The sequence below is a fragment of the Protobothrops mucrosquamatus genome, unplaced genomic scaffold (genome assembly GCF_001527695.2).
Source record: "Protobothrops mucrosquamatus isolate PMUCROS unplaced genomic scaffold, P.Mucros_1.0 scaffold656, whole genome shotgun sequence".
Lineage (NCBI taxonomy): Eukaryota > Metazoa > Chordata > Lepidosauria > Squamata > Viperidae > Protobothrops > Protobothrops mucrosquamatus.
This window is the reverse complement of record NW_015386945.1, coordinates 166,217-178,711: the sequence shown is the minus strand read 5'-3', so window position 1 is coordinate 178,711 and position 12,495 is coordinate 166,217. Positions and strand designations below refer to the sequence as shown.

The window sequence follows — 12,495 nt, the reverse complement described above, 5'->3', positions numbered from 1 at the left end:
CTGCCAGTTAGGTTTAAGCTATACCTGACAACTAAATGCATGTTTGCATCTGACTTTTATAGGTCTCTAGCATTAACTGGGGGATGGGTGTGAATAATTCATAAAATCAGAGCAAATGTGGCACTCTTTTCTCCATACCAATTGGAAGAATTCCCTCAAAAGAAAACCTCTCTTTAGGAAGAGAAAAACAGCAGCATACATTCCTTTAATTATCACCTCATGCCATTCAGATAGTCTTATTAATATTAATATTAAAGTATATTAAATAGAAATATGAATTTAATTGTCAAATATACCTCGGGCCTTACCAATCAGGAAGGAACAAGTATTTCTCTAAAAAGGCATTTCTCTAACAAGCATTCTTGTTATCTTAAAGTCTGTGTCAAGTCTTCATGTGTTTTGGCATGTATAAAGTTGTAACTTTTCTAGAAATTGTGATTGAGGAAAAAAAGTTATTTTTTATTTTTGGAAAAAACAGAAAAATTGAAAATATAAGTAAAATATCCATATATTTTAATATTCTTTATAGATATAAATGTATAAATAGGTGTTGTTGCTAATGTCTGCCTCTGTTTGAGAGTTCAGAGACTCAGAGAAGATGAACAGGAGTAAATCCACCTACTTTTAAATTAAAAGTAAACTAGAAAAATAAATTTATGAATAGGGTACCAAATTCTTCTTTTCTTGGGAAAACGTTACTGCCCCTCAAAGGTGAAAATGCATCGTTAAATACAAAGACAAAGTTGCATTTCCTCCTTTGAGGGGTAAAAATGTATTCTCTCAAATACAGAGAGATCCACTGAGTTGTAGTGAGTTACTCGGAACTTATCCTCTCTGTATGCAGGAATTGTTATCTTCTGAGACTATTACTAGCCTTCTGTAGAAATCGTAATTCATAGTTTTAGTCATAGTTTTGGGGAGAAAAAATTCACAGCAATATTATAAACACTTTATTATTTAAAAAAGAATTATCTCTGAATCATTGTAACAAAATCAAAACTGTATTTGACAGAAATATAATTTGTTCCAAATTTATGTACAGAGTAGAAGTTCTCACCAGCCAAACATGCTTTATTTAGACCACATATGTTGAAGTATGAACTCACCTTCTTATCTGTTCTTTCATAGTAATGTTTAGTTTGTTGGAATATAATAAATCAAATCTACATACAATCCTGTATGACTTTTACTCAGAGGATCAGTTGATATGAACAAATAAAATATTATTTAGCAATAATGTTATATGGTGAGACAGTCCAGGATATGATGAGTTGGGGTTTTTTTTTATTTAGAAAAGTAGGTTTCCTGCTGTGTATTTAGCTTGTCATAAGGAGTTTCGAAACTTTCTCTTCAGTTTTATTTTAGTTATATGTGCTATCTTCTTTTTTTTCTTTTCTCTTTTTTTACTCTATCCAAGTATCAAGTCTCTCTCTCTCTCTCTCTCTCTCTCTGTCTCTCTCTCTCTCTCTCTCCCAACCCTTAGTTTGCTAATTACCTTCTTCATAAGGATGTGGTCAGTTTGTTCTTTACTTATGTTGTATAGAACAACCAATAACCCTTTCACTGCACTCTTGTTTTTCTCCACTTTTTGAAAACAATAACAATAAAAGAAAAAAAAGAACTCTCCCCCCCTCCCACTTTTCCATTTATTTCCTCTACTCCTAAAGTGTAAGGCATGTTCCTTTAAACTGCTGTTTCAACTAGGATAGGGTCGCAATTTGCAGCCCCCCCCTCCAGATGCTTATTTGGGAGATGCAGAAAAGGTTCTCTTTGAGGCTCTCAATTTTCTTGCTATGGATTTTTATTAAGTTGTTCCAAATACTGAGTGAAAGATAATATCTACAGAGAGTTATTCTTTATGCACTTAAAAAGCACAACGATGAACAGGCAATCCTCAGTTCAACAGTTCATTTACTGACTGTTTGAATGGCACTGAAAAGGTGATTTATGACCATTTTTCACATGACCGTTGTGGCATCCCCATGGTCATGTGATCAAAATTCATGGCAACCGGTTCATATTTATGATGGTTGCAGTATCGCAGGGATAAGCAAAGTCAATGGGGAAAACCAGATTCACTTAATAACCGTATTACTAACTTAACTGCAGTGATTCATTTAACAACAGTGATAAGAAAGGTCCTAAAATGGGGCAAAATTCACTTAACAACTGTCTAGCTTAGCAACAGAAATTTTGGGCTCAGTTGTGATTGTAAGTCAAGGACTACTTATAGATACAAAATACTCCAGCACAGAGATCCCGCCCTATATTATTATCTTGTTAGTTAGAGCTTTTTACTGGCTACTAAGAACAAAATATTACTGTATATGTGGGAGGGAAATGTATATAAACATTATAAAATAGTTAAACAGACAAATTAATTATAGCAAAATATAGTATGGGAGTTGTTGATGTAGTTTTCACTGTTTTAGAAGTAGCTGAATTAAGCCACGTGGAAAAAAATGAAATAAATCCATTTCAGAAAAGTCAAACAATAGCCATCAATAGCCCATATCATGTTACTTTAATATTTATTGGTAAATATTGAATCTCATCATTAAACATTTATGTGAATAAACGCTTTGCGTATTGAAGTGGTTCTTATTTTTTAATTCTTTTAGCAGCCAAAAGAAATGAAAGCAAGTGGTACAAACAAAGGAAACGAGGTAAGAAGAAATAATGGTCTGAGCTCAAGAAAATAATACTATATAGCATTTGAAACGTAAATGTTAATCCTTCCTAAGGCTTATTACCTAAGGAACAAAATACTACTACTACAGCATTTGAAACATAAATGCTAATCTTTCCTGAGGCCTATTATCTAAGATGGAACTACCTAAAATGGATAAATTGATTCCAGATACATATAATGGCACAATATTTTACTATTTGTTATAATGTATTATTTGTTTAAAGACAAGCAAATCTGTCTTAATGATGAACCCTAAACTCAGACAAAAGACTGTTTCTTGAAGAGAAAAATTGTATAAATGGAATCTAAGAATCTGAATAACCAGTTTTTAAATAACAAAGTCATATTAAAATGTTATTGCTAAATGTTTATGCTCAATTCATTTCCCCCCATTTAATACAAAAATTAGCTTAATGGCTCCCTCTTCTGGTCTTTTTTGTCATCTGAAATTTACCAAATGAAAATACAAAATAATATCTATAATATGCTATTTTGAGTTTGAAATTAATATACAACAATATGCAATGACCACAGTCACTTTGTAGAGTAAGGTGGGTGGCATATAAATGTAATAAATGTACAAATAAATAAATGCACTGTTGTGCTCTGCTTCAGTTCCACTTACCTGATTTGAAGATATGAACAAAGATACTTGCAATGGCGCAGCCTATGAATTGCCCTGACCATTATGCTTTAGCAAAGATAATCCTGTAAATATCATAAGGCAAGTGTACTCTCAATCTTAACAGTTCTAATCCATGTCATTTAAAAACTATTATTCCTCTTTTCAGATTCCTCAAGTGGTAACTGAAGAACTACATTCAATCACTTTTGAAACACAGATCTGCTTATATGGGATGACTATAGATTTGGAAGTAAGTGTTTTTAATCAGGCTGAATGAATGGAAAAAAATTGAATTACAAATAATGCACATGACTCACTAGCAGTTTGTGGTAATGGACTATATTCAGCTGATTAAATAAGACTGCTTTGAAGACATCTTGTGGCTCTCTCAAGTGAGCAAAAATGTAATCTGGATCTTCACTTAAAAAGATAGAAAGAGAGATTGCAAGTAATTGCTGCTTTAAAAAAAACCAAGTTCTGCATAATCGTTTTCTCTTTGTCATAGCTGAACCCTGATTCTTTTTTTTATACATGTTTTATTAATTTTCTGTTTATACAAACAAGTGCCCAATAGGCAACGTGATGACTGAGTTCATTAGTGATTCTGTGGTACATGTAAGCTTCTTCCAATTAAGTCCCCTATTACAGGGCTTTTCAACCTTTTCACCCATTGTACCACTTTTAGGATATGGCAATATCTGAGTACCACCAGTCGCCTAGCAAGGTGTCAAAAACTTGACCAAAAAAAAAAGGAAAAAAGTGATAAGGTACAGGTAGTCCTTGACTTACAACAGTTCGCTTAGTGACTGTTCGAAGTTACAATGGCACTGAAAGAAGTGCCCCCCAAGCCACAGCCGAGCAAGACACCTGCCTGCCCACCTGGTGACGCTCTTCCTCCTGTCCGAGGTTTTCATTGTTGTGAACATTTCTGTTGAGGATTGGCAGCAGGGGTGGGGATGTTTGGTTTTTACTCCCCCTGTCTGCTGGGTGGTTGCAGCAGGTTTTGGTCATTTTACATGACCCTGGGACACTGTGACTGTCATAAATATGAATCAGTTGCCAAGCATCTGAATGTAAATCACAAGACCCTGGAGATGTTGCAACATTCCAACTGATCGGCGCTTCTTCTGGGCTCAGCAGAAGTGCCAGGATCAGCGCCGAGCTCCAGCTGGAGCCTGGCACTGATCCTGATGCTTCCACTGAGCCTTGACAGCCCTGCAGCTCCAGCCGTCTCTCGCTCAGGCTTGTGCGGTGCTGCCACCGGTTCAGCTCATTCCCCTCCCCCGCTACCACTTTTCTAAGATGGTCGCGTACCACCTGCCAGGTGCCAATGTACCACAGGTGGTACCCGTACCACTGGTTGAAAAGCCCTGCCCTATTACACCCGCCAGTACATCCTCTCTTCTCCTGGTAATAACCATTTTTCCGCTCTAAGCAAATACAATTCTTATTATTGTTAGTAAATATACAATTGCATATCAACATTTGTTATATTTTTCTAATAAGGTCAATAATATTAGTTTAAAATATATTTTCTAACCAAAGCATATCTTAATTGCATTTGCACTCAATTTCCACTTATTTAATCCATGTCCTATTTTCGCTTTTTTCAATTTTAATTTCCCATCCACGTTCAAAGTATTCCAATCATTTATAATTTCAAAACAAGTTATATTTGGGCAACCAAAAGCATCCCTTATTCAAAGTTCTTAACATATTCTTATTTCCCTTTTCATATCAAGATATAATATTCTGATTACAAATCCTAACTATCTAGTTATAATAATACTTTTACTTTCTAACAATCTATTCTTAACCATATTCAAACATCTAATTAGTAACATAGCATCCCCTCTAATAGGTCAAAGTTTCTGTTTTGTTCAATCTTACTCTAGCTTTCTTCCTTTGCCAACTAACTTTCCAAGTCAGCGCATTTGGATCATTAAATAATTCTTCCTCTGTTTTTGTATATATTATTTGAAGCAAGAGAAACAATTTGGTTAAAGTGTTTTTGGAAGAACTAGCCCGTTGATATTCATTAAACCGCCTCCCTCCTTCTCCAGTTCCCCACAGTTCTGTTAACAGCTTTATCTTCATAGCTGAACCTTGATTCTTAATTATTGGTCAATAAAACAATGTGATTAACTATCAATGGGCAACTCTGCCTGCCTGATCCAAGTCAGTTAAGCAAAAATGGATTCATAATTAGCTGTAGTCTTGGCAGAGTATAACTGCACACTTTCGTTTTTCTGATTGGAGATGAAACATGCAAACCATTATTCGCGATAAAACTTTGCCTATCACCATTGTCAACAAAACATTAGATTAGATGAGACATTGATCTGATTCAATGAACTTCTTGATAATGTAGATAAGGTGTTATAACAGTGCTATAATGGTTAATATTTCATTACAATAAAATCTCTGACTTTGCTACAATTTTATAACAAAAGAATGGAATAGTGTTGTATTTGGCAACAGCGTGGTTGTGCATGAACAAGTAAATACCTGTTCTAGATGCCTGAAAGTACATATAATGAAAATAGTTCTTTTTTTGGGGGGGAGCCAATATAGGAGGGATTATAAAATAGCATGAAAAGAGATGGTTCTCATTTCTTGTGGTTTTTTTGCATGTGTAACTTCTGTCATGAACTGATCTAGATTCTCTGCTAGGAATGTCTACTTGAAAACCAGCTGCTGATGGGTTGAAAAGTTTAGCAAGAATTTTGTGCTCTGTGCAGACTTGCTCCTTCAACTAAATTTGCCCTTTACTTCTTCTTTCCCATCCTCTATTTAAAATAAAAACCGAATCTTAAACAGCTAACAAAATTAACTACATTCGTTGTACGGTCTCAGCATAAAAACAATCCATTTGTGTACTGTACATTAACAGTTCCCTAATTTATTTAGAATTATTATTTATTTAGAATGTAAAATTTGCTTATGAGGTAGATTAGGTACATTATGCATAATCCCTGAAGTATAGTCCAACCGGGTTCCAAGAATATTCAATCCTTGCAAAAATTTGAGAGAGCATTTTCTCAGCATGATTCCTTTCTAATGTTATAATACTTCTTGCAATGTATTTGTTGTAAAACTGCAATCTATTCCCCGGGCAATTAGATCTTGCTATATTCGGTGTCTTCATTGATTTCTCCATCTATCTTTTTCATCAGACGAGCTCTTTACCAGTGGTGATGATTTCTAATGTCAGCCAATTGCCTAATGCTTGGGCTTCTGTTATTTGGTACAACTTGTCAACAAGTGAACTCCAGGTACATTTTGCATAGCTAATTATCTTTTTCGCAAGTTTGAGTATAAACGCAACTAGGCCTCCTCAGGCTTTCTTTCCTGTGATGTAGTCCATTGATCAACAGAAAAGATAAATGGATATATATGTACCACCTGCTCTTTTTTTCCCCCTGAGGTTCCTTCCTCTTTTGCAAATGGAAATAACTATTCCGTTTACAAAATCTGTACGCATGTTTATGCTCCACATTTAAAAAAAATAGGTGTATTTTAATAGTTTCCTTCATATCTCTTTATGTTCTTGTTCATGTATGCTCCTATTATTGCATGCCTTTTCTCTAATATTGGTATTTTGTAGGCTATTTTTTTAACCTTTTGGAGAAGAGCAAATGCTGTAATTGTCTTTTGCTTTTACTAGCTTGTAAAATGAAATTATGAATTTAAAGGTGTTTATAAAAGTGCATGTTCTCGTATTTTGGGACTGCAGAATAGCCAATAAAGCCACTGGCTTACTACTGCAAACTTCATAGCTGAAATTAGTAAAGCAAAATAAAAATTAGTACACCCGGTATAAGAGGCATTATGGATTTAAAAGTACCCTTAGAGCTACAGCCAGCCATTTGCATACAGACAAAGATATTTAGCATTTTAAAGTAAAACTGAATTATAACTGCATGTTTTGCCTCTGAAAATACTCATTTTTTATTTCTGAAGTGCAAAACATTACCATATTATTTGTAACCTATTAATATCCTTATTTTCATGATATTACTGTGTATGTTCTGTATATGTATATGTTTCCTTACACAGTCTCTAAAATGAATTCTTTAGGGCTTTTGATTTTATTTAAAAGCCTTGAATTTTCACAATATTTAAATATAATTATTATTCATTCCATTTCTATCCCTATCTTTGGGCTCTCAAAGTCTCCCAGCAATTTGTAGTGATACTTGAAAACTGGAAGTGGAACTAATCAAATTCTGTATTAATTTTTATTTGGCTGCAGAACTTGGCTTTCTTTAATAATCCAATCCCTGTCACTTTGAGTCAGCTCTTAGAAGTCCTGAGCTGGCAGTTTTCATCATATGTTGGCCGTGGACTGAATTCGGATCAACTGGGAATGCTGGCAGAAAAACTAATAGGTAGGAACTGAGAATGTGCTTTGCCTTATCAGACTAAAGAAGCATGTATACAATTTCCTATCCACTGTTTGACATGGACATGAGAGCTTCAATTATGGTAGTAGAAAAGAGTCTTTGCTTTGAAGCTCCAATTAAGAAAACAGGTTTGTCTTCTTAAACAATCTTGACTTTATTTGAAAAAAAGTAAATTTTTTGGAAACAAGTCGCTCTCATTTTTTTCCCCTTTATATTTTAGGGCAACAGATTACTTCCGGTGATCATCAGCTTTCATGGTCAAAGTTCTGTAAGGTACTTGTATGCTATTAATATATCTCACTTTCAAAATGTTACTTTCCTGCTTGTTTTTATTACATGAGCTTGATCCTGAAGTATCATAGGACCTTTCTATAAAGGTTTATTTTTTCTTTAGAACCATCTATAAGATTGCATCCTTATTTTTTTCCTATAAGGTTCTTTCTTGTCTCAGGTAAATGTGCCCTTTGTGTGAAATTTCTGTAAGCAACCTTCCTTTGTTAAAATGCACTCTCCCTATTGCAAATAAAATGGCTAGTGGGTCTACCTTGTTTCACTGGTGAATGGGGGGCGGCGTACTGTTTGGAAAAGAAACCACTTGATATGTGGTACAAAGCAAGGGAAAGTTTTTAAATGCATTGACAATGTTTTAGAAAATGAACAGCGGAAAAATCTGACAGTTTATATAATTTTTCTTAAAAACACTGGAAATGCCCGTAGAAGACACATTCACAAAACAGTGTGATCACTTGAGCAAAACCAGCAAAACGAGTTTCAGTCTGGGATTTTTACTTAAAAGGCAATTATGAGATAACAATAGAAATGTTTTGGATATTTTGGAATACTTGGAACAACAGGGGGAAAAGCAAGGCACACTGATATTCTTAAATGTAGAATTGGATTTTGAATTTGACTTTTTTTAGAGTTCTGGAATATATGAACCTTGAAGATAATTTGATTAAATAGGTAGCATTAATTTACATTTCTCAGAAAGCGCAAACAGTCGTTAATCAAGAACTAACAAAACCTTGTGAAATTCAAAAAGGGACAAAACAAGGACTGGTAAAAATACGTTTTGCTAAAGCATGAATTGGTTCTGTCTGTGGGGAATGGAAACTGAAACTCTGAAGAAGGAGCCTAAGATAAATTAGGCATTGAAAAAAATCAAAATATTGCTTAAACCACTCAGTGAAAAACTGAAAAAAAAAAAGGTTGACTTGTAAAGTTCATTGCCCTCGTTGTCTATATACTAATACTCAGAATATTCAACCAGGTGAGTTTGAGTTCTTTACTAGTAAAAGACATACCGGTATGTATTTTAAAAGGCATAATAGAGATCTCTTAGAATGGTACCCAAGACTGGAATATAACTATTAAAGATTACAGTTATTAAATAATACCTCTATTAGAGAACACTTGAACAGAGCTAATGTCACTATTTTAAAAAGAGGGGAAATTCTGATCATTTTGTGTGACTCAACTACAGAACTGCTAGAATAGATAAAACTGATCTTTAAGCACTTTGAAAACAATATGTTAATTACCAGGGCTCAGCTTAAGAGCCTTGTCAGATCAAACTTATCTTATTTTTTGATAACTCCCTTAATAGAATTAAGAGTTACAGGTAGTCCTTGACTTACGTCCACAATTGACCCCTAATTTTCTGTTGCTAAGTAAGACACTTGTTCAGTGAGTTTTGCTCCATTTTACGACCTTTTCTGCCACAGTTGTTAACGGAGTCGTTGCAGTTGTTGAGCTAGTAACATGGTTGTTAAGTGAATCTGGCTTCCTTGTTGACTTTGCTTGTCATAAAGTTGCAAAAAAGTGATCGCATGATGGCAGGACATTACATCCATCATAAATACATGCCAGTTGCCAATCATCTGAATTTTGATCACGTGACCATGGGGATGCTCCAAAGGTGGTAAGTGTAAAAAACAGTCACTTTTTTGCGGTGCCATTGTAACTTTGAAGGATCATTAAATGAATGGTTGTAAGTGAAAGATTACCTTTCTGTAAATATATCTTGAATTCAGGAAGGCTTCACAGTAATAAGCGAGTATAGAGCTCCCTCCAAAATCAGTCTGAAAGAGTACAGGTTTTGCTTATTGGCTGCTTGCTTCGCGACTGCTCAAAATTATAATGGTTCTGAAAAAGGAGACTTACAACAGATCCTCAGAGTTGTGGCTTTGCAGCATCCGTGCAGTCATGTGATTTAGATTCAAATGCTTTGCAACAGATGGCCATTTACAATTCGCTGCTGGCTTCTGACAAGCAAAGTCAATGGGGAAGCTGGCAGGAAATCACAAGTGGTGTGATGTCGCACTTAATAGCCCACAATGATTTGCTTAACAACTGCAGGCAGAACTAATGTCACAAATCAGCATGGTTACGTGACATTCCACTATAGACTTGTCAATCCCAATTGCGGTTGGTAAGCAAGGATTACCTTTACTCAGCAATAGTTTAGATGGAAAATGGCAGTAGAATGCCACTCTTGGATGCTTTATTTTTCAATGTTTTTATAAATGACTTGGAATGATGTGTGTTTATGTTACTTAAATATGTTGCTTCATTTGTACCCAATTTGTTTTATTAAAAAGGAACACTTGCCTGGCAAACCATTTACATTTTGGGCGTGGCTTGAAGCAATCTTGGATCTGATTAAAAAACACATTCTTCCTCTTTGGATTGATGGGTAAGCAGCATTTTTGCAAAAGTAAAGCCATGGGGAAAGCTTTACTTGTGTAAAAAAAGGTAAGTATAATTGATATTCAGCAAATCTATAGGGAGAAATTATTTGGCTGAGTTCTCGTTCTGTTGATCCAATTTGCACTTAGCATTCTAACTGTACGAATTGTGGGTACTGTGATCGGAATCAAAATGGGATATCCTTGACATTTTGCTGTAGAAACAACCCAGATGAAAAGGTACATGCACTCAGTTCCACTGGATGTTGTTTGCACAGTCAAGGTACAGGATGAAGACACATATATCTTATTTGCAAATGTTTTTTAACCGATGCATAGTGGAAGGTGTGAGCAAAATGCTTAACCGAATAATTAATTAATAATTAATAATTGTTATAATAATAACAATTCCAATTAGCATATGACTTGGAAGAACCATTATTATTAATTCTCCAATGGTATTTATTTTTTTAAAGAGTTTCAGGAGACATTAATGATGGTGGGAAATGCAATGGCAGAGGAAGGGATATTGAGGAAGAGGTTTGTAGCTTCCTGACTATATATTGCTTCTTTGAAGCTTTTATGAAGCAGATTCTCCTTCATGTTCAAACACAAGTTGAATCTTGTGTCAATGCAGTTTTCTTGGCAGCAGTATAGAAATGGTTTGTTACTGCTTCTTCCAGGATGTATTTTGTTGTTGTTGTTGTTAGCCTCCCAATGTAGCCTGCAAACTGGGAAATTCTTGATGGTTTTTTCATCTGAGTAATAATCAGATTCAACCCTGTTTAGGTTTTTTTTTTCAGATCAGTCAAAAATAGTTAAGTTATGTCACCTGGTTGGCCACTGGACAAAATACCATTCCTGTATTTATGTCAGAGTGGCAATTGAAAAATAAAATCCTTCCTCCAGCGCCATTTCTCTAATCATATGTGGTCTTTTGTTCTTTTGTTATACTACTGATTAGTCCTGTAGATTTTACGTTTTGGTCTGCAAATCTGCAATTATCTGGGATTGTCATATAACATTTTCCCAGGTAAATTCCACGGTCCTTTTTTTACAGGTATGCATCCATATAAAGTTGTACTTTCACATCCTGTTTACAGGTGCATTATGGGCTTTGTGAACAAAGAGAAGGAGCGAGCTTTGCTGAAAGACAAGAAACCTGGGACGTTTCTACTAAGGTTTAGTGAAAGTAATTTAGGAGGGATTACGTTTACCTGGGTATCCCTGTCTGAAAATGGTAAGTTCCATACTACTAAAATACATAACACTTCATTTTATCTTCATCTTTCCTTTATGACTCCTTAAACCTTTTGTGCATAGATACAAAAGAACTCTACTCCTTTGATCTGACCTGCTGAACTATGGGTGCTTGATTTGATTTGGCAGCCTTTGTGGATTGGGCGTTTTATTTTCCATGTTGTGCTTTTGTCCTTTTTATTTATTTATTTTTTAAATCTGAAACCTATCCTCTTATTAATTTGATTGTCATATATTATATTGCTTATTAAAACTCTATCCTCTTCTTAACAACTCTGTTATCTTCGCAGGGGAAGTGAAGTTTCATTCTGTTGAACCATATAACAAAGGCCGCTTAACTGCCTTGCCATTTGCAGACATATTACGAGATTACAAAGTTATTTCGACAGATAACATTCCTGAAAACCCATTGCAGTATCTTTATCCCAATATCCCCAAAGACAAAGCTTTTGGAAAGCACTACAGCTCTCAGCCTAATGAAGGTCAGAAATTATTTTGAATGTCTTCCCTTCCCTTAATTGAGCTAAATGTGTGAAGTGACATCCTCCCATGTACCCAAAATCGCTTACACTTCTTAGTCTTGATCCAGATTTAATGTGCATCATATTTTACATTTAGTAGCAAGACCTACAGAAGGAGGGACCAAAGGTTATGTCCCCTCTGTCTTCATTCCAGTCTCTAAAATGTGAGTAATCATTCTATTCGTTTCAGTTGTTATTATCTAAAGTAATTAATGTAGGAAACTTAGCAAACTCTGCTATGGGATGTTGCTCTCTAACTGAGATGTTAAAACACACTGAGAAATCCAAACTCTTTATTTTTTTT

At 34.9% G+C, this 12,495-nt stretch overlaps 1 protein-coding gene across 1 annotated transcript in view; it reads left to right on the top strand.

Annotated features, from left to right (window-relative positions):
• STAT4 (signal transducer and activator of transcription 4) overlaps positions 1-12,495 on the top strand; it is a 39,851-nt gene that overhangs the window by 22,633 nt on the left and 4,723 nt on the right. Inside the window, exons 14-22 of the mRNA XM_015817928.1 lie at positions 2,622-2,666; positions 3,484-3,567; positions 6,494-6,592; positions 7,573-7,708; positions 7,944-7,996; positions 10,324-10,418; positions 11,514-11,650; positions 11,961-12,152; positions 12,289-12,355. Coding sequence (XP_015673414.1) covers positions 2,622-2,666; positions 3,484-3,567; positions 6,494-6,592; positions 7,573-7,708; positions 7,944-7,996; positions 10,324-10,418; positions 11,514-11,650; positions 11,961-12,152; positions 12,289-12,355 — 908 coding nt within the window. The remainder of the gene's footprint in view (positions 1-2,621; positions 2,667-3,483; positions 3,568-6,493; positions 6,593-7,572; positions 7,709-7,943; positions 7,997-10,323; positions 10,419-11,513; positions 11,651-11,960; positions 12,153-12,288; positions 12,356-12,495) is intronic.